The sequence below is a fragment of the Oncorhynchus nerka genome, linkage group LG9a, assembly GCF_034236695.1.
Source record: "Oncorhynchus nerka isolate Pitt River linkage group LG9a, Oner_Uvic_2.0, whole genome shotgun sequence".
Classification (NCBI taxonomy): domain Eukaryota; kingdom Metazoa; phylum Chordata; class Actinopteri; order Salmoniformes; family Salmonidae; genus Oncorhynchus; species Oncorhynchus nerka.
Window position 1 is genome coordinate 48,978,993 of NC_088404.1, and position 20,179 is coordinate 48,999,171.

At 44.7% G+C, this 20,179-nt stretch overlaps 1 protein-coding gene across 4 annotated transcripts in view; it reads right to left on the reverse strand.

Moving 5' to 3' along the window:
- LOC115134458 (non-muscle caldesmon-like) overlaps positions 1-20,179 on the reverse strand; it is a 77,407-nt gene that overhangs the window by 37,030 nt on the left and 20,198 nt on the right. For all 4 annotated transcript variants that reach the window (XM_029668447.2, XM_065022660.1, XM_029668445.2 and 1 more), the window contains exons 3-6: positions 11,686-12,133; positions 11,400-11,551; positions 2,526-2,778; positions 1,264-1,401 (exon numbers count right to left, since the gene is read on the reverse strand). In XM_029668447.2, the coding sequence (XP_029524307.2) occupies positions 1,264-1,401; positions 2,526-2,778; positions 11,400-11,551; positions 11,686-12,133 (991 nt within the window). The remainder of the gene's footprint in view (positions 1-1,263; positions 1,402-2,525; positions 2,779-11,399; positions 11,552-11,685; positions 12,134-20,179) is intronic.

The following is a 20,179-nucleotide window of genomic DNA, read 5'->3' on the forward strand; positions in this document are numbered from 1 at the left end:
GCCATCTATTTTGTGAAGTGCACCAGTCCCTCCTGCAGAAAAGCACCCCCACAACATGATGCTGCCATCCCCGTGCTTCACGGTTGGGATGGTGTTCTTCGGCTTGCAAGCCTCTCCCTTTTTCCTCCAAACATAACAATGGTCATTATGGCCAAACAGTTACATTTTTGTTTCATCAGACCAGAGGACATTTCTCCAAAAAGTATGATCTTTGTCCCCATGTGCAGTTGCAAACCATAGTCTGGTGCGTCTCCTTCCTGAGCGGTATGACGGCTGCGTGGTCCCATGGTGTTTATACTTAAGTACTATTGTTTGTACAGACTTGTGGAAGACTACCATTTCCTTTCTGAGGTCTTGGCTGATTTCTTTTGATTTTCCTACGATGTCAAGGAAAGAGACACTGAGTGTGAAGGTAGGCCTTGAAATACATCCACACCTACACCAATTGACTCACACCTACACCAATTGACTCAAATGATGTCAATTAGCCTATCAGAAGCTTCTAAAGCCATGACATCATTTTCTGGAATTTTCCAAGCTGTTTAAAGGCACAGTGAACTTAGTGTACATAAACTTCTGACCCACTGGAATTGTGATACAGGGAATTATAAGTTAAGTAGTCTGTCTGTAAACAATTGTTGGAAAAATTACTTGTGTCATGCACAAGGTAGATGACCTAACCGACTTGCCAAAACTATAGTTTGTTAACAAGAAATTTGTGGAGTGTTTGAAAAATTAGTTTTAATGTCTCCAACCTTAGTGTATGTAAACTTCCAACTTCACCTGTATTATGGTCTCTGACTTTTCAGTCAATGGTGGTATCCAATTTGTACATAAAGGCATGCTGTCAGAGCTAACTAAAAGTTGCACACGTCTCACACACGTCTCAGCAAATCCACACATCACAGCAAACCCATACATGAATGTGTGTGACCTGCTGCACTACATGTGCTGTGGAAAATGCTGACATTTATAACACTCCCATGCAACTTACGTGATTGAAACTAAACAAAATGGCTGTAAAGATGGTATAAAGTGAGATTTGAGTTATTTTTTGTTGTTGTTGTAGTAAAACAATATAGAAATATAGAGCACTTTATTTTATACAGAAAACCAAAGGTATCATTATCATTATCCATGATCTCAAAAACTCACTGCCATATCATCACAAGAATGGTGCTTGTCATATATGACCATGGGCAATAATTACAAACCTGAGGTATATATAGATGTATAGATGAATGGAACAGAAACGTTAGCTACCTTGTAGATGGAGCCTTTAGGATTGAGCGGGCTAAACAACTCATCTCCGTCCACACTGGAGGTACTGAGGCTCTTCATCCTCTCTGCTGCCTCCATCCTCCTCCTCTCTATGTCCTCCTTCATCCTCCTCTTTTCTTCCTGTACAGGAAGACACACAATGGATATTTTTGGTGAACGTCAGGAACCGAATCACATCGGTGAAAGAGTGGTTCATTTGCCTCACTGATTCGCAGGCTGCTAGTACAGCTTCTTGAGCTCCAGACAACAATTATCTGCAGATAACTTAGAAAAACATTATCTGAAGGATATTTCCACTGCAGGAACAACAGGTAACGTGAGAGAGCCTCATTCAGATCCATGCTCATTTTTGCAGTGCATAAAAACATTTAATAAATAAATTGGCAAGCAATTTAACAATTTGGTCATCTAAAAGTTATTTTGAACCCACTGTTAGGCTTTACATTAGAAATTTGCTATTTTTTCATGTGTCAATTTTTAAAGAGCAACTAACTCTAAAAAACAACTTCTCATTTAGAAAACAGCCAATGTGGCATTGATATGAGTCAGAAACGTTTATCATACTGTCAAAATTGACTGCAAAGTATAAATAGGATAATTTTGGTAATTAAATGTAACACAAAACAACATTTTGTGAGACTTGTGGTCGTGACTGCATCACAACATAAATGAAGGTTTGGTTTGTTTCAATCCTGGCCACAAGCTCTCAGCTGGCAGCACGCAAGTAATCATCAATTCTGAGTGCAGCTGCACGTGACCCAATTGTAATATCCTTGGTAAATTTGGGTTGACTTTAGATTTCCCTAATAGCTTCACATTTCACAGCTTCACATGATTTAAAAACCTCACACCAACTCGAATACTGTGGTGTATTATGTATGGAAGAGCCATTGGGATCCAAATGAACGGCTCTTTAAACCGAGTCAAATGTTCTGGCTTCCCGAAAAGACTCGGAATACCCATCCTTATATACATTTAAGTGGTAAAAAAAAAAATACTGTAGGTGGTTAAACTGACCGTGGTCGCGGTGAAAAAAGTCACTCTCCCTATACTTTCAATGCATTTTTCCAGAAAAGGTGAGTGAACTCCCCCAAAAGGTGGATAAACTGTGCTTACTTAGGCTTACCCTGCACTACACTACCGGCTGATGTGTAAGATATTGAGTTTCATCTCTTTCTGTTTGTGTTTCTTAATGCCATAGGCTACACATTACGTATGTAATGTACACTGCAGTTGACCATCACCTCCTCCTTGGCCAGGCGCTGCTGCTCCTCCTCCCTGCTCCTGCGCTCCTCCCCCTCCCTGACCTGGCGTCTCTCCTCCCTCCTCCTCTTCAGCTCCTCCAGATCCTGCTCGGCCTCAGCCTGCTTGTGTCTGAGCTGCTCAAGCTCCTGGTTCTCCTTCTCTGCTTGGCTACGCCGGATCTTCACCAGCTTGGCCTCTAAGATGGCCTCCGCCTCCTCCTCGGTCTCGACCCCTGCCACTTGTACCACAGCCCTGGGAGAGATGGAGAGAGAGATTGAAGGACGGCTGGAGGAAAAAAGGAGCATACATAGAGGGGCAGGATTTCAAGAAATATCTCTGTCTCCTAATGGTTTAGAATGTGTAACATCTAGGAGTCACTTCGGGGGGGAATTCCGACCTGAGGTTGTTACACGTAAAGGGAACGTAATTACCTTTTTATGGACTTTTCTCTCTACACGTATTCTGACCTGACCCGCTATTCATTTGGGGTGAAAATCAAAGAAATTAAAGTGTGGCGGAGATGTGTCAACCGATACGCTGCATTCTGACCTTGACTTAATTCCCTTATAATTCCACCACCTTTAAGCACGATGAAACGATGAATAACATCGAGCAACCTGTCAGTTCCAAGTGGAGCAACATCTACTTTATTTTTCCCCAAAGAAATAACACCATTCTTCATGCACTGTAATTTACAAATTGATAAGGTGTATTGAAAACAGCAAGGTAAATTAGTAAGCCGTTTGGATAAGAGGGATTGTAAATATAAATGACAATTGTTTTAGAGCTATTTTACTTTGTGATTTCTAAAGACAAATGTGAAACAAGTCATATTACAGCAAACTGAAGCACATCAACATAGCACCTTTTCCACTGTGAAGTTTATTAAATGCTGGCCTTGTAACTTGATGAAATTTGGAGACCCAAGCTATATGCTTCTGTAGCCATATATATATATATATATATATGAAAAAACTGAAGTATAACATTTACATAAGTATTCAAACCCTTCATTCAAATTAAATCAAATAAAATGTTTTTAGTCAGATATGCAGAATACAACAGGTATTTTTTTTTTTTTACCATGAAATGCTTACTTACACGCCCTTAACCAACAAGGCAGTTTTAAGAAAATAGATTTTAAAAAATATTTAGAATATAAACTAAAGTAAAAAATAAATGAAAAATAACACAATAAAATAACAATAATGAGACTACGGAGGTTTACATACACTTAGGTTAGTCAATTAAACTTGTTTTTCAAACACTCCACAAATTTCTTGTTAACAAACTATAGTTTTGGCAAGTTGGCTAGGACATCTACTTTGTGCATGACACAAGTCATTTTTTCCAACAATTGTTTACAGACAGATTATTTCACTTATAATTCACTGCATCACAATTACAGTGGGTCAAAAGTTTACATACACTAAATTGACTGTCCTCCTAAAGTTTGGAAAATTCCAGAAAAATATGTAATGACTTTAGAAGCTTCTGAAAAATGTGAGTCAATTGGAGGTGTACCTGTGGATTTATTTCAAGGCATACCTTCAAACTCAGTGTTACTTTGCTTGACATCATGGGAAAATCAAAAGAAATCAGCCAAGACCTCAGAAAAGTCTGGTTCATCCTTGTGAGCAATTTCCAAATTTCCAAATGCCTGAAGGTACCTCGTTCATCTGTACAAACAATAGTACTTAAGTATAAACACCATGGGACCACGCAGCCGTCATACGGCTCAGGAAGGAGACTTGTTCTGTCTCCTAGAGATTAATGTACTTTGGTGCGAAAAGTGCAAATCAATCCCAGAACAACAGCAAAGGACCCTGTGAAGATGTTGGTTGGAAACAGGTACAAAAGTATCTATATCCACAGTAAAACTAGTCCTATATTGACATAACCTGAAATGCAGCTCAGCAAGGAAGAAGCCATTGCTCCAAAACTGCCATAAAAAAGCCAGACTACGGTTTGCAACTGCAAATGGGGAGAAAGATCATACTTTTTAGAGAAAAGTCTTCTGGTCTGATTAAACAAAAATATAACTGTTTGGCCATAATGACCATTGTTATGTTTGGAGGAAAAAGGGGGAGGCTTGCAAGCTGAAGAACACCATCCCTACCGTGAAGCACGGGGGAGGCAGCATGTTGTGGGGGTTCTTTGCTGCAGGAGGGACTGGTGCACTTCACAAAGTAGATCATGAGGCAGGAAAATTATGTGGATATATTACATTTACATTTACATTTAAGTCATTTAGCAGACGCTCTTATCCAGAGCGACTTACAAATTGGTGCGTTCACCTTAAGACATCCAGTGGAACAGCCACTTTACAATAGTGCATCTAAATCTTTTAAGGGGGGTGAGAAGGATTACTTTATCCTATCCTAGGTATTCCTGAAAGAGGTGGGGTTTCAGGTGTCTCCGGAAGGTGGTGATTGACTCCGCTGTCCTGGCGTCGTGAGGGAGTTTGTTCCACCATTGGGGGGCCAGAGCAGCGAACAGTTTTGACTGGGCTGCGCGGGAACTGTACTTCCTCAGTGGTAGGGAGGCGAGCAGGCCAGAGGTGGATGAACGCAGTGCCCTTGTTTGGGTGTAGGGCCTGATCAGAGCCTGGAGGTACTGAGGTGCCGTTCCCTCACAGCTCCGTAGGCAAGCACCATGGTCTTGTAGCAGATGCGAGCTTCAACTGGAAGCCAGTGGAGAGAGCGGAGGAGCGGGGTGACGTGAGAGAACTTGGGAAGGTTGAACACCAGACGGGCTGCGGTGTTCTGGATGAGTTGTAGGGGTTTAATGGCACAGGCAGGGAGCCCAGCCAACAGCGAGTTGCAGTAATCCAGACGGGAGATGACAAGTGCCTGGATTAGGACCTGCGCTGCTTCCTGTGTGAGGCAGGGTCGTACTCTGCGGATGTTGTAGAGCATGAACCTACAAGAACGGGCCACCGCCTTGATGTTAGTTGAGAACGACAGGGTGTTGTCCAGGATCACGCCAAGGTTCTTAGCGCTCTGGGAGGAGGACACAATGGAGTTGTCAACCGTGATGGCGAGATCATGGAATGGGCAGTCCTTCCCCGAGAGGAAGAGCAGCTCCGTCTTGCCGAGGTTCAGCTTGAGGTGGTGATCCGTCATCCACACTGATATGTCTGCCAGACATGCAGAGATGCGATTCGCCACCTGGTCATCAGAAGGGGGAAAGGAGAAGATTAATTGTGTGTCGTCTGCATAGCAATGATAGGAGAGACCATGTGAGGTTATGACAGAGCCAAGTGACTTGGTGTATAGCGAGAATAGGAGAGGGCCTAGAACAGAGCCCTGGGGGACGCCAGTGGTGAGAGCGCGTGGTGAGGAGACAGATTCTCGCCACACCACCTGGTAGGAGCGACCTGTCAGGTAGGATGCAATCCAAGCGTGGGCCGCGCCGGAGATGCCCAACATGGAGAGGGTGGAGAGGAGGATCTGATGGTTCACAGTATCAAGGCAGCCGATAGGTCTAGAAGGATGAGAGCAGAGAGAGAGAGTTAGCTTTAGCAGTGCGGAGGGCCTCCGTGATACAGAGAAGAGCAGTCTCAGTTGAATGACTAGTCTTGAAACCTGACTGATTTGGATCAAGAAGGTCATTCTGAGAGAGATAGCGGGAGAGCTGGCCAAGGACGACACGTTCAAGAGTTTTGGAGAGAAAAGAAAGAAGGGATACTGGTCTGTAGTTGTTGACATCGGAGGGATCGAGTGTAGGTTTTTTCAGAAGGGGTGCAACTCTCGCTCTCTTGAAGACAGAAGGGACGTAGCCAGCGGTCAGGGATGAGTTGATGAGCGAGGTGAGGTAAGGGAGAAGGTCTCCGGAAATGGTCTGGAGAAGAGAGGAGGGAATAGGGTCAAGCGGGCAGGTTGTTGGGCGGCCGGCCGTCACAAGACGCGAGATTTCATCTGGAGAGAGAGGGGAGAAAGAGGTCAGAGCACAGGGTAGGGCAGTGTGAGCAGAACCAGCTGTGTCGTTTGACTTAGCAAACGAGGATCGGATGTCGTCGACCTTCTTTTCAAAATGGTTGACGAAGTCATCTGCAGAGAGGGAGGAGGGGGGGGGAGGAGGATTCAGGAGGGAGGAGAAGGTGGCAAAGAGCTTCCTAGGGTTAGAGGCAGATGCTTGGAATTTAGAGTGGTAGAAAGTGGCTTTAGCAGCAGAGACAGAAGAGGAAAATGTAGAGAGGAGGGAGTGAAAGGATGCCAGGTCCGCAGGGGAGGCGAGTTTTCCTCCATTTCCGCTCGGCTGCCCGGAGCCCTGTTCTGTGAGCTCGCAATGAGTCGTCGAGCCACGGAGCAGGAGGGGAGGACCGAGCCGGCCTGGAGGATAGGGGACATAATCAAGGGATGCAGAAAGGGAGGAGAGGAGGGTTGAGGAGGCAGAATCAGGAGATAGGTTGGAGAAGGTTTGAGCAGAGGGAAGAGATGATAGAATGGAAGAGGAGAGAGTAGCGGGGGAGAGAGAGCGAAGATTGGGACGGCGCGATACCATCCGAGTAGGGGCAGTGTGGGAAGTGTTGGATGAGAGCAAGAGGGAAAAGGATACAAGGTAGTGGTCGGAGACTTGGAGGGGAGTTGCAGTGAGGTTAGTGGAAGAACAGCATCTAGTAAAGATGAGGTCGAGCGTATTGCCTGCCTTGTGAGTAGAGGGGGAAGGTGAGAGGGTGAGGTCAAAAGAGGAGAGGAGTGGAAAGAAGGAGGCAGAGAGGAATGAGTCAAAGGTAGACGTGGGGAGGTTTCTCCTTTCCCCCTTCTGATGACCAGGTGGCGAATCGCATCTCTGCATGTCTGGCAGACATATCAGTGTGGATGACGGATCACCACCTCAAGCTGAACCTCGGCAAGACGGAGCTGCTCTTCCTCCCGGGGAAGGACTGCCCGTTCCATGATCTCGCCATCACGGTTGACAACTCCATTGTGTCCTCCTCCCAGAGCGCTAAGAACCTTGGCGTGATCCTGGACAACACCCTGTCGTTCTCAACTAACATCAAGGCGGTGGCCCGTTCTTGTAGGTTCATGCTCTACAACATCCGCAGAGTACGACCCTGCCTCACACAGGAAGCAGCGCAGGTCCTAATCCAGGCACTTGTCATCTCCCGTCTGGATTACTGCAACTCGCTGTTGGCTGGGCTGCCTGCCTGTGCCATTAAACCCCTACAACTCATCCAGAACGCCGCAGCCCGTCTGGTGTTCAACCTTCCCAAGTTCTCTCACGTCACCCCGCTCCTCCGCTCTCTCCACTGGCTTCCAGTTGAAGCTCGCATCCGCTACAAGACCATGGTGCTTGCCTACGGAGCTGTGAGGGGAACGGCACCTCAGTACCTCCAGGCTCTGATCAGGCCCTACACCCAAACAAGGGCACTGCGTTCATCCACCTCTGGCCTGCTCGCCTCCCTACCACTGAGGAAGTACAGTTCCCGCGCAGCCCAGTCAAAACTGTTCGCTGCTCTGGCCCCCAATGGTGGAACAAACTCCTCACGACGCCAGGACAGCGGAGTCAATCACCACCTTCCGGAGACACCTGAAACCCCACCTCTTTCAGGAATACCTAGGATAGGATAAAGTAATCCTTCTCACCCCCCTTAAAGGATTTAGATGCACTATTGTAAAGTGGCTGTTCCACTGGATGTCTTAAGGTGAACGCACCAATTTGTAAGTCGCTCTGGATAAGAGCGTCTGCTAAATGACTTAAATGTAATGTAATGTAAATGTTAAAGTCGCCCAGAACTGTGAGAGGTGAGCCGTCCTCAGGAAAGGAGCTTATCAAGGCATCAAGCTCATTGATGAACTCTCCGAGGGAACCTGGAGGGCGATAAATGATGATATTGAAGCAACATCTCAAGACATCAGCCAGGAAGTTAAAGCTTGGTCGCAAATGGGTCTTCCAAATGGACAATGACCCCAAGCATACTTCTAAAGTTGTGGCAAAATGGCTTAAGGACAACAAAGTCAAGGTATTGACCATCACAAAGCCCATAGAAAATGTGTGGGCAGAACTGAAAAAGCGTGTCCGAGCAAGGAGGCCTACAAATCTGACTCAGTTACACCAGCTCTGTCAGGAGGAATGGGCCAAAATTCACCCAACTTTTATTGTGGGAAGCTTGTGCAAGGCTACCCGAAACGTTTGACCCAAGTTAAACCATTTAAAAGCAATGCTACCAAATACTAACTGAAATAAAGCTGAAATAAATCATTCTCTCTACTATTATTCTGACATTTCACATTCTTCAAACAAAGTGGTGATCCTAATTTACCTAAAACAGGGAATCTTTTCTTCAGGAATTGTTTATACAGCGGGTACCAGTACTGAGTCAATGTGCGGGGGTACAAGTTAGCCGAGGTATGGGTAAAGTGACTATACATAGGTAATAAACAGCGAGTAGCAGCAGTGTATTAACAAAGGGGGGGTGGGGGTCAATGCAAATAGCCTGGGTGGCCATTTGATACATTTTTCAGCAGTTTTATGGCTTGGGGGTAGAAGCTGTTAGGGAGCCTTTTTGATCTAGACTTGGCGCTCCAGTACCACGCTTGCCGTGTGGTAGCAGAGAGAACTGTCTTTGAGTTTGGTGACTGGAGTCTTTGAGATTTTTTGGAGTCTTCCTCTGACACTGCCTAGAATATGGGTCATGGATGTCAGGAAGCCTGGCCCCAGTGATGTACTGGGAAGAATGCACTACCCCCTGTAGCGCCTTACGGTCAGATGCCAAGCAGTTGCCATAACACGCGATGATGCAACTGGTCAGGATGCTCTCAATGGTGCAGCTGTAGAACTTTTTGAGGATCTGGAGACCCATGCCAAATAATTTCAGTCTCCTGAGGGGGAAAAGGCATTGTCATGCCCTCTTCACAACTTTCTTGGTGTGTTTGGACCATTATAGTTTGCTGGTGATGTGGACACCAAGGAACTTGAAACTCTCGACCCGCTCCACTACAGCCCCGTCGATATGAATGGGGGCGTGTTCGGCCCTCCTTTTCCTGTAGTCCACGATCATCTTCTTTGTCTTGCTCACGTTGAGGGAGAGGTTGTTGTCCTGGCACCACACTGCCAGGTCTCTGACATCCACCCTACAGTCTGTCTCATCGTTGTCAGTCAGCAAACTTAACCGATGGTGTTGGAGTCGTGCTTGGCCACACAGTTGTGGGTGAACAGGGAATACAGGGGGTACAGGAGGGGACTAAGCATGCACTTTGATGAAGCACCTTTGGCAACAATTACAACCTCAAGTCTTCTTGGGTATCGCTCTGGATAAGAGCGTCTGCTAAATGACTTAAATGTAAATGTAAATGCAACAAGCTTGGCACACCTGTATTTGGGGAGTTTTTCCCATTCTTCTCTGCAGATTCTCTCAAGCTCTGTCCAGGTCCCTCCAGAGATGTTTGATCGGGTTCAAGTCCAGTCTCTGGCTGGGCCACTCAAGGACATTCAAAGACTTGTCCCGAAGTCACTCCTGCATTGTCTTGGCTGTGTGCTTAGGGTTGTTGTCCAGTTGGAAGGTGAACCTTCGATACAGTCTCATGTCGTGAGCACTCTGGAGCAGGTTTTCATCAAGAATCTGTCTGTACTTTGCTCCGTTCATCTTTCCCTCGATCCTGACTAGTCTCCCAGTACCTGCCACTGAAAAACATCTCCACAGCATTGTGCTGCCACCACCATGCTTCACCATAGGGATGGTGCCAGATTCCTGCAGACGTGAAGCTTGGCTTTAGAGAATCTTGTTTCTCATGGTCTGAGAGTCCTTTAGGTGCCTTTTGGCCAACTCCAAGTGGGCTGTCATGTGCGTTTTACTGACTATACCATAAAGGCCTGATTGATGGAGTGCTGCAGAGATGGTTGGTTCTTCTGGAAGGTTCTCCCATCCATCTCCACAGAGGAGCTCTGGAGTTCTGTCAGAGTGACCATCGGGTTCTTGGTCAACTCCCTGACCAAGGCCCTTCTCCCCCAATTGCTCAGTTTGGCCGGGCGGCCAGCTCGAGCAATTGTCTTGGTGGTTCCAAACTTCTTCCATTTAAGAATGATGGAGGCCACTATGTTCTTGGGGTTTTCTTCCACAGATCTGTCCCACGACACAATCCTGTCTAGGAGTTTCATGGACAATTCCTTGAACTCTTTGCTTTGACATGCACTGTCAACTGTGGGACCTTATATATACAGGTGTGTGCCTTTTCAAACCATGTCCAATCAATTGAATTTACCACTTGTGGACTCCAATCAAGTTGTAGAAACATATCAAGGATGATCAATGTAAAAGGGATGCACCTTTTAGAGTCTCAAAGTAAAGGGTCTGAATAATTATGTAAATAAGGTATTCCTGTGTTTTTTTTGTAAAAAAAAAATGTTTTCGCTTTGTCGTTACTGGTTATTGTGTGTAGATTGATGAATAAAATGTTGTATTTCATTCATTTTAGAATAAGGCTGTAACGTAACAAAATGTGGAAAAAGGGAAGGGGTCTAAATACTTTCCAAATACAAGATCAGTATTTTTAAATCTACCAATTGATGCTGAGAATTAGACAAATATGTGTGCATTTACATGGCTTTCTTTTATTGATCCCTGATATTCTGAACCGTTTTTCTCCATATATTCTATTGAATCTGTCGAAAAATTTAGAAATAAAAGTACACCAAATTTAAAGGGATGGCTTTAGAGAAATGTCCTGAAAACCCTGCTGAGTGAAAACCACACATGCAATGCCCGTTACGCACCTGCATAAGGTACAGTAAGCGCATAGGAAAGGTGACGTTTCCTATATCTGTATCTGTCCCAATGTGAATTGCCATGTGATTTTCTTGCCATGTAATTGAATGTGGAAACAGATCTAGTGATACATATCCATATACCATAAAACACCCTGATTTACCTGGGAGCTCTTAATTTGGTTTTGGCCATATATGATGTAATTTCCTCCCCAGCTGCGTCTCCGTTGGTGTTACCATGCTTTGCCTCCGTCTGCAGGACGACTTGGGATGTGTAGGAGACCTTCACATCTTTTCTCTTCTCCTTCAACTGGAACTGGGAAGAACATTAAACATTTACATGGTTGACTACTTCAAGGACAGACATTTTTGAATAATCATATTCTAATTTGTAAATGTTCTTAAATAATCACATATTAGCATATAATTACAAATAATGCACAAGAATACCATCTCCTTAGCATCTGGTCTTTGGTCCTCCTCTCTCTTCTTGAGCACCCTCATCTTCTCCTGCCTCTGTTTCGCTCCCTCCTCTTCTCTCTCCCTCTCCTTTTGCACCCTCTCTTCTCTCACCACCTCCTCTCGCTCCCTCCTTTTCCTCTCACTTTCCTTTCTTACCAACTTCTTCTCTTCCTCATCCTCCGCTTCTGCCTTGTGTTGTCTCTGCAGACGAGAGGTGGATGTGGTGGGGGTGGCTGAGGCAGAGAGGGTATGTGGTGTGGGGGCCTTTGCGGCACCGTTCAGGGGCCTCTGGTCCTGCTCCTCTGGGGCATGACTGAGCTCCTCCATGCGCTGGGCCTGCTGCCGGCGTCTCTCCAACCGCTGGGTCCAGTCACTGAAGCCCTCGTCCTCCTCCATAGAAGGAGAGCTGCTGCTAGGCTTCAGATCACTCTCATACCTGGGACACAAAGAGGAGAGATAAAACGATCTTAGTGCCACAAAGTTTTTGGGAACTCAACCAAGAATAGCTAATGATGTTCATCTGAATGGTGACCTAACCTTTTATAAGTCTGTTGGTAGGCAATGGACGAAAAAAAGGATGTTAGTGCTACGAATGTTTTTGGAAACTCACCCCTCGTCTGAGAGGGAAGTAGATTTAGCTCGATACAGTTTATAACATGAAAGGCCTCTGAAGGGCGGCAGGTAGCCTAGTGGTTAGAGCGTTGGTCTAATAACCAGAAAGGTTGCAAGATCGAATCCCAGAGCTGACAAGGTAAAAATCTGTCATTCTGCCCCTGAACAAGGCAGTTAACCCACTGTTCCTAGGCTGTCATTGAAAAATTGAATTTGTTCTTAACTGACTTGCCTAGTAAAATAAATATATATATATATATATAGGTGCAAGGATTGCCTAACTGAACCTGAAAACAATGTAATCATTTACAACCCTCGACAATGTCAGGAAGCCCTTAAAGAATGTGGCAAGGAAGAACAAATCTGGATAAAACTAACCATTCAATTTCCTTTGAATAAGTGCCTGTAAATCCAATCATTAAGGTAATAGGACTACTTATTACGATCCTTTTAAAGCTAAACTGAGTCAGATGGTGGAGAGAGGACTACAGCTTTGTAATATGACCACCAGTGAGATGTTTTGGTTGGCGTGAAACATCCCAAAGTGCCAAATGTGTTCTGTAGTATGTGGCAAACATGGTTTCTACAAACATGGTGAATCCCCCCACCACATACACACACACTCACACTTGGGTTGGGAGAGGAGTGATGACAATAACTGAGATTGCTACAGCTGAACACTGAATCAGCTCTGGGTTATTTTAGTACAGAGGCTAATCTTAATGGTGATACCAGGGGATAGAGAGTCAAACAGACAAGGGGCCTATGAGGACAACAGGCCCTGCGGGGACCCAGAGACAACACAGCTGGACAAATGAACTGGCACCTGGGAGTCGAGAGCCGCTACCTTCCTTCAACCGACATTAAATTAAGTGATTTCTGTAATGAGCGCTTAAGAGCCAGTGTAAACAAGGGCTTAGACTAACTGCAGGGAGAGAGGCGGAGCCCAATGTGAGGGCCATGGTAGGCAATCATGTGGGGGCCATGGTGGATAGGCAGTGGGTGGGGAGCCTAGATGGTGATAAAAGTGGATAAGGCTGTGAATTTTACCGTCATCTCCTCTTTGACAAAACAATTGACAGGGCAAAAACACTATGCAATCAGTATAAATGTACATACAGCATTTTATTTTGTGAGCTATTCATTTGTTTCAAAGTATTGAAATGGTGGAAAAGCTAAAAAAATCCAGATGTCCTACATTTTTGAAGATCCATTTTTTTAAAGTACACAAGGGAGCACTGTCCTCGTGTTCCCCCAGGTTTCTCAATATTGACATGGCTGTGGTCCAGACGCAACAGAAGATATGTTAACTACCCTTTCATCACCACACAGCCATTTTGTCCTCACCATAACACCTGCTGAATAAACACTGGGTTTTTCTTATGTTAGTTACAAAAAGACAGCAGTCACCTCACGATATCTACCTCTAGAGTCTAGACTAACAATGTGTTGATTTTTTTTCTTATAACGTTACTGCAGTCACTGCACGATACTTGCCTCTAGACCAATACTGTGTTGCTTTTCATACAACACGACCACAGGACATTTAGTAGTTATATTTAATTGTGTAAACTTCACAGGGGTCTCCCCAGGTTAGTCCAAACATATGCATCTGCCTGAACGACTCCATGAACCTTCTATCAATTACCAGAAAGAGTGATTAACAGATTAGCTGCGCACCTCTTTCTCCCTCTCCCTCTCCCTACTTCTTTATTCTCTCTATCCCCCATTCATTAAAACAGCCCTGTAATAAAAGTCTGTTTCATCTTCGCAGGAGCTGGCTGAATGGAATGCTCCCACCAGGCATTCCAATGTTGATTAAACAGGTTAGCTACTAAAGTAAATTGATGTTTCCAGATGGCAGGTTATATATATTATCAGAAATAATGGGCAGTAATTATGGTGGTGTGATTTGTCAGGTGTTTAGTCATGTAGATGTTGTTTAGATGTTATGAAGTGGTACGTTCTGGCACCAAAGACACTGCCCTATAAAGGCCACAGGCACCGGTTGGAGAGGAATGTTTATGCAATGGCTCTGACATGTCATGATACTCTGAAAACAACGAGAAAGGAAGCAGGTCTGAATCTGGGTTGGTAATTACGTTGTTGAGAGAGCAGCACGCGAGTGTCAACGACACAGAGATTGAATAACAGCAAACCCCAAACCAATCTTGACAGTTGTCTTGAAGTTTGATCTCTCTGAACTATTATGACCCTTGGGGACAAAGAGGACATTTACATGCTACCCAGAGTGCACGCGTAGTGTGCGCGAGCATTGCAAAATAAATGCACACATACATGTTATTCAATCATTGCACCCACACTGCTCACGCACATCTGCGTAGCCAGGCGCTAAAATAGAACTTAGCTCTATTTGTGACGTTCGACAAGTCCTGCCTCTCCCATCTCCTCATTGGTTTTTAGGAGCATATGTTTATTTTTTATTTATTTAAGTCAATTAAGAAAAAAATCTTATTTGCCATGACAGCCTAGGAACAGTGGTTTAACTGCCTTGTTCAGAGGCAGAACAAAAATATTTTTACCTTGTCAGCTCAGGAATTTGAGCCAGCAACCTTTCGGTTACTGGTCCAATGCTCAAAACAATAGGCTACCTGCCGCCCCGAATATACCCACGTGTCATCTCCTCATTGGTTTTTAGGAGCATATACCCACGTGGGTGATTGAAAGATGAACTGTGGTCCACACTCCAGTCTAGTACGTTGAGGTAATGCACCTTAAATTTGGTTGCCAACCGCCATATAAAGACCAAAGAAGAAGAAGAAGCCTGAAGGAGGAGAGATTACTAGAAAACTAACTTGTACCCTTTTATCTGTGGATTAATTGTCGGAGTAGAGGACCTTGTGCATTTCAAGTAAAATAACATCCCAATGTTTATATCACAGGACAAATTAGCTAGCAACAGCAAGCAAACTAGCTAAATTGCCATAAATGTTTAATGCTTTTTGACCTGTCCCCAAATTACAGTTTTTTTCGATTTCTAAACGACAGTGGGCACAACTGGAGTCAAATGTGCAAAACTCTAACTACAGTCTGCACTACCAACAGTCACCTGAGCTAAACCGTTGACATCACCTGCAAAACTCATTCCAAGCAACACAACTCTTAACACATGGCTCAAAACACGCTCATTGCAGCCAAACACTATGCACAACCCTCACTGAGATAACACACACTGTCACTCAGAACACACTGAGAGTAAAAACACTTGCATCAAACACCAATACAGAAAATACAAACTTTTCATCTTTACAGTTTGAACAATTTCAGTGACTTCATACAAAGTAATATTTTCTTCAAAGAAAAGTGACATTCTTTCACATGATTTATTAAATTTTTTAGAACATAACAATTCTTTAAGGTAAATGGAAATTAGCAGTTTGCTTCAATAGTCTGTAGTAATTTACGGAATTAGGGTAATGAGAAAAAAAGGGTAGAAACAAAAAGTACATACTGTAATTCGAACAAATAATTGAGGGGCTAATCCTGCCTCTCTCTAGCATCAGGCCACAGGTTTTCTTCAACATCACATCTAATGTTTTCTCTTGCCATGCACCTGGGGAAGAACCTTCTGGAGTGCCTTATCCATCCCTGGCAGTCCTCTGGACTCAAATCAAATCAAATCAAATTGTATTTGTCACATACACATGGTTAGCAGATGTTAATGCGAGTGTAGCGAAATGCTTGTGCTTCTAGTTCCGACAATGCAGTGATAACCAACAAGTAATGTAACTAACAATTCTAAAACTACTGTCTTATACACAGTGTAAGGGGATAAAGAATATGTACATAAGGATATATGAATGAGTGATGGTACAGAGCAGCATACAGTAGATGGTATCGAGTACAGTATATACATATGAGATGAGTATGTAGACAAAGTAAACAAAGTGGCATAGTTAAAGTGGCTAGTGATACATGTATTACATAAGGATGCAGTCGATGATGTAGAGTACAGTATATACGTATGCATATGAGATGAATAATGTAGGGTAAGTAACATTATATAAGGTAGCATTGTTTAAAGTGGCTAGTGATATATTTACATCATTTCCCATCAATTCCCATTATTAAAGTGGCTGGAGTTGGGTCAGTGTCAATGACAGTGTGTTGGCAGCAGCCACTCAATGTTAGTGGTGGCTGTTTAACAGTCTGATGGCCTTGAGATAGAAGCTGTTTTTCAGTCTCTCGGTCCCAGCTTTGATGCACCTGTACTGACCTCGCCTTCTGGATGATAGCGGGGTGAACAGGCAGTGGCTCGGGTGGTTGATGTCCTTGATGATCTTTATGGCCTTCCTGTAACATCGGGTGGTGTAGGTGTCCTGGAGGGCAGGTAGTTTGCCCCCGGTGATGCGTTGTGCAGACCTCACTACCCTCTGGAGAGCCTTACGGTTGAGGGCGGAGCAGTTGCCGTACCAGGCGGTGATACAGCCCGCCAGGATGCTCTCGATTGTGCATCTGTAGAAGTTTGTGAGTGCTTTGGTGACAAGCCGAATTTCTTCAGCCTCCTGAGGTTGAAGAGGCGCTGCTGCGCCTTCTTCACGACGCTGTCAGTGGGAGTGGACCAATTCAGTTTGTCTGTGATGTGTATGCCGAGGAACTTAAAACTTGCTACCCTCTCCACTACTGTTCCATCGATGTGGATAGGGGGGTGTTCCCTCTGCTGTTTCCTGAAGTCCACAATCATCTCCTTAGTTTTGTTGACGTTGAGTGTGAGGTTATTTTCCTGACACCACACTCCGAGGGCCCTCACCTCCTCCCTGTAGGCCGTCTCGTCGTTGTTGGTAATCAAGCCTACCACTGTTGTGTCGTCCGCAAACTTGATGATTGAGTTGGAGGCGTGCGTGGCCACGCAGTCGTGTGAACAGGGAGTACAGGAGAGGGCTCAGAACGCACCCTTGTGGGGCCCCCGTGTTGAGGATCAGGGGGGAGGAGATGTTGTTGCCTACCCTCACCACCTGGGGGCGGCCCGTCAGGAAGTCCAGTACCCAGTTGCACAGGGCGGGGTCGAGACCCAGGGTCTCGAGCTTGATGACGAGCTTGGAGGGTACTATGGTGTTGAATGCCGAGCTGTAGTCGATGAACAGCATTCTCACATAGGTATTCCTCTTGTCCAGGTGGGTTAGGGCAGTGTGCAGTGTGGTTGAGATTGCATCGTCTGTGGACCTATTTGGGCGGTAAGCAAATTGGAGTGGGTCTAGGGTGTCAGGTACGGTGGAGGTGATATGGTCCTTGACTAGTCTCTCAAAGCACTTCATGATGACGGAAGTGAGTGCTACGGGGCGGTAGTCGTTTAGCTCAGTTACCTTAGCTTTCTTGGGAACAGGAACAATGGTGGCCCTCTTGAAGCATGTGGGAACAGCAGACTGTTGTCCTCGTGTCCTCACATCCGGCACGCATGGCTTCCAAAACAGACATTTGGTCATGTGGGTGGTGACCAAACACTTTCCACCTCCAGGCAGAGAAAAACTCCTCTATTGGGTCTGAGGAAGGGTGAATATGCAGGCAGGTACAAAACCATAAATCTGTGATGTGCTGCAAACCAATCTGTGACAGCTGCAGAGTGGTGAAAGCAACGTTATCGCAAACTATGACAAAAACTTGGGGGTTTCTTACTGGCTCCTCCTGTTCTGCTGGCACTAGCTGAGCATAGAGCTGTTCTAGGAAAGCTATAAGCCTTTCTGTGTTGTATGGGCCAATGAGTGGTGTGTTGAGAAGCAAACCATCATTGGCCATTGCAGCACACATGGTGATATTTCCCCCCCTTTGGCCTGGAACCTCCACAGTGGCCCTTTGACCTATAACATTCCTTCCTCTGCGCCGTGTTTTGGCAAGGTTAAATCCAGCTTCATCGATAAATACAAATGAATGTGGTCTTTCCAGTGCTTCCACCTCCATTACTCTCTGAAAAACAGTAAGTGCACAGTTTTACTGTAGAAATGCTAGTGTTTTTTACTGTAAATATTTTGTATAGCTGTGTACGTAACCTCAGACGTCTTACCTGGACATATTGGTATCTTTGCTCTTTTACCCGTTCACTGTTTCTCTCGAACGGTACAGTGTATAACTGTTTCATTGTAACTTGGTGTTTCTTTAGGACTCGAGCAATAGTTGTTGTGCTGACAGAATTAACATTTTCAAATATATCATTATCAGCCAGCACTCTATCTTGAATCTCCCGCAGTTTTATTGCATTGTTGACAACAACCATGTCAACAATAGCATTTTCCTGCGCATCTGAAAATATTTTTCCTCTTCCCCCCTGTTGGGGGCAGCCTTTGGGTCCTGTTGTAAAAATATATTTTACAGTCAAACTTACTGTAATATATATCTGTGTAAATATTCTATAATTGCAATACAAAACAGATTCCTGTAATGTTTTCATTTACTGTAAGGATGTAACTCTCACCTGTTTGCATGATGGAAAATTCGCATTACAGATGCCACTGTGGATCTTTGCAGATTGGGTTGCACCCTCAACCCTGCCTCTCTCAATGAGAGACCATGGTTCACGACATGGTCTATAAGTGTAGCCCTTATTTCATCTGAAATAACAGCTCTTTGTCTTCTTTGTCTTCCTCCACGCATCTGCCCTCTCCCTGCCACCCTTCTCCCTCCACGAACCCATCTTCCTTATTCCATTTCCAAAATGAGTCTTTCTGAGCTCTACCTATATATACTGTAATATGTGTGTGTTCACTAACAAGTCTAAAACAAGACACCTGCTTAGCCTTTCAGCTGAAATTGCAATCAGCAGTGTTTGAAAGGCACAAGGCTGAAATCTATTCCGTTTTGAATGTGTGGTTCACAGTTTTGACAGCAGTGTGTTAGCATTTGAACAAAGTGCTGTAAATCCACAGTGTTGTGCAGGTTGTGGTTAAATTGTGCAGGTTGTGGTCATGGGATAAGTGTGTAGAGTTTTGAAAACTGTGTTCAAGCAATGAAAAAGGAACTAGAGTTTGGTCCACATGAACTGCTGCTGTGCAGACTGTAGTTAGAGTTTTGCACATGTGACTCCAGTTGTGTCCACTGTCGTTTAGCAATCGAAAAAAACTGTAATATAGTTGGTTCAGAGTTTTTGATATTTCAACCTACGTGTCCTGATCGTGTCTGGTGTGGGGGGACAAATCAACATGCGCGTGATGGCGTGTGTGCGGTCCGGTTAAGGTTACTGTGTGACCCCGGTTCTCTGATATTATGAGTGAGATACTGTATCTCACATTGGGATTCGCCAGAATCTCTAACTAGCTCCAAGAACCAATAATACACGTTTGTCGGAGACAGACAGATCAAGTGGTGAATGAGGGAGCCCCTCCCCTCATACTAAAGAGCCACTCTCCCACACTGTGTTCCTTCCCAAACATGCAAAACCTCTTCACACTCTTGCAAGTAGGAGAATATGGTGAAATATCTCACTCATATATCAAAGAACCAGGGTTACGCAAGTAACTTTAAGTTCTCTTTCAAATATTTGTTTCAATACCTCACAGTGGGATATGGCCAACTCCTGTATAGCACATACTCTACGAATCCAGGCAGTCTCACAAAAATAAACCCTCAGAGGCCCCGACACTGAGGGCAGTATGTGCCAATGAAGGTGCAGTTATGTCTAGTCGGTAGAACCTCATAAAAGTATAAGTGGATGCCAAACAAGCCACATCACACATCTCTTTTAATCTCCTTGAACAATGCCCAAGAGATAGCCATACCTCTGTTGGAGTGAGCCCTCAGGCCCTCCTGTAGCTGCTATTATTGGCCAATATAATAGTTTCCATAATCCAATGTGACAACCGTTGACGAGAGAGGGGCCTCCCCTTGCAGGGAGTTGCCCAGAACACAAGGGTTGGTCGCT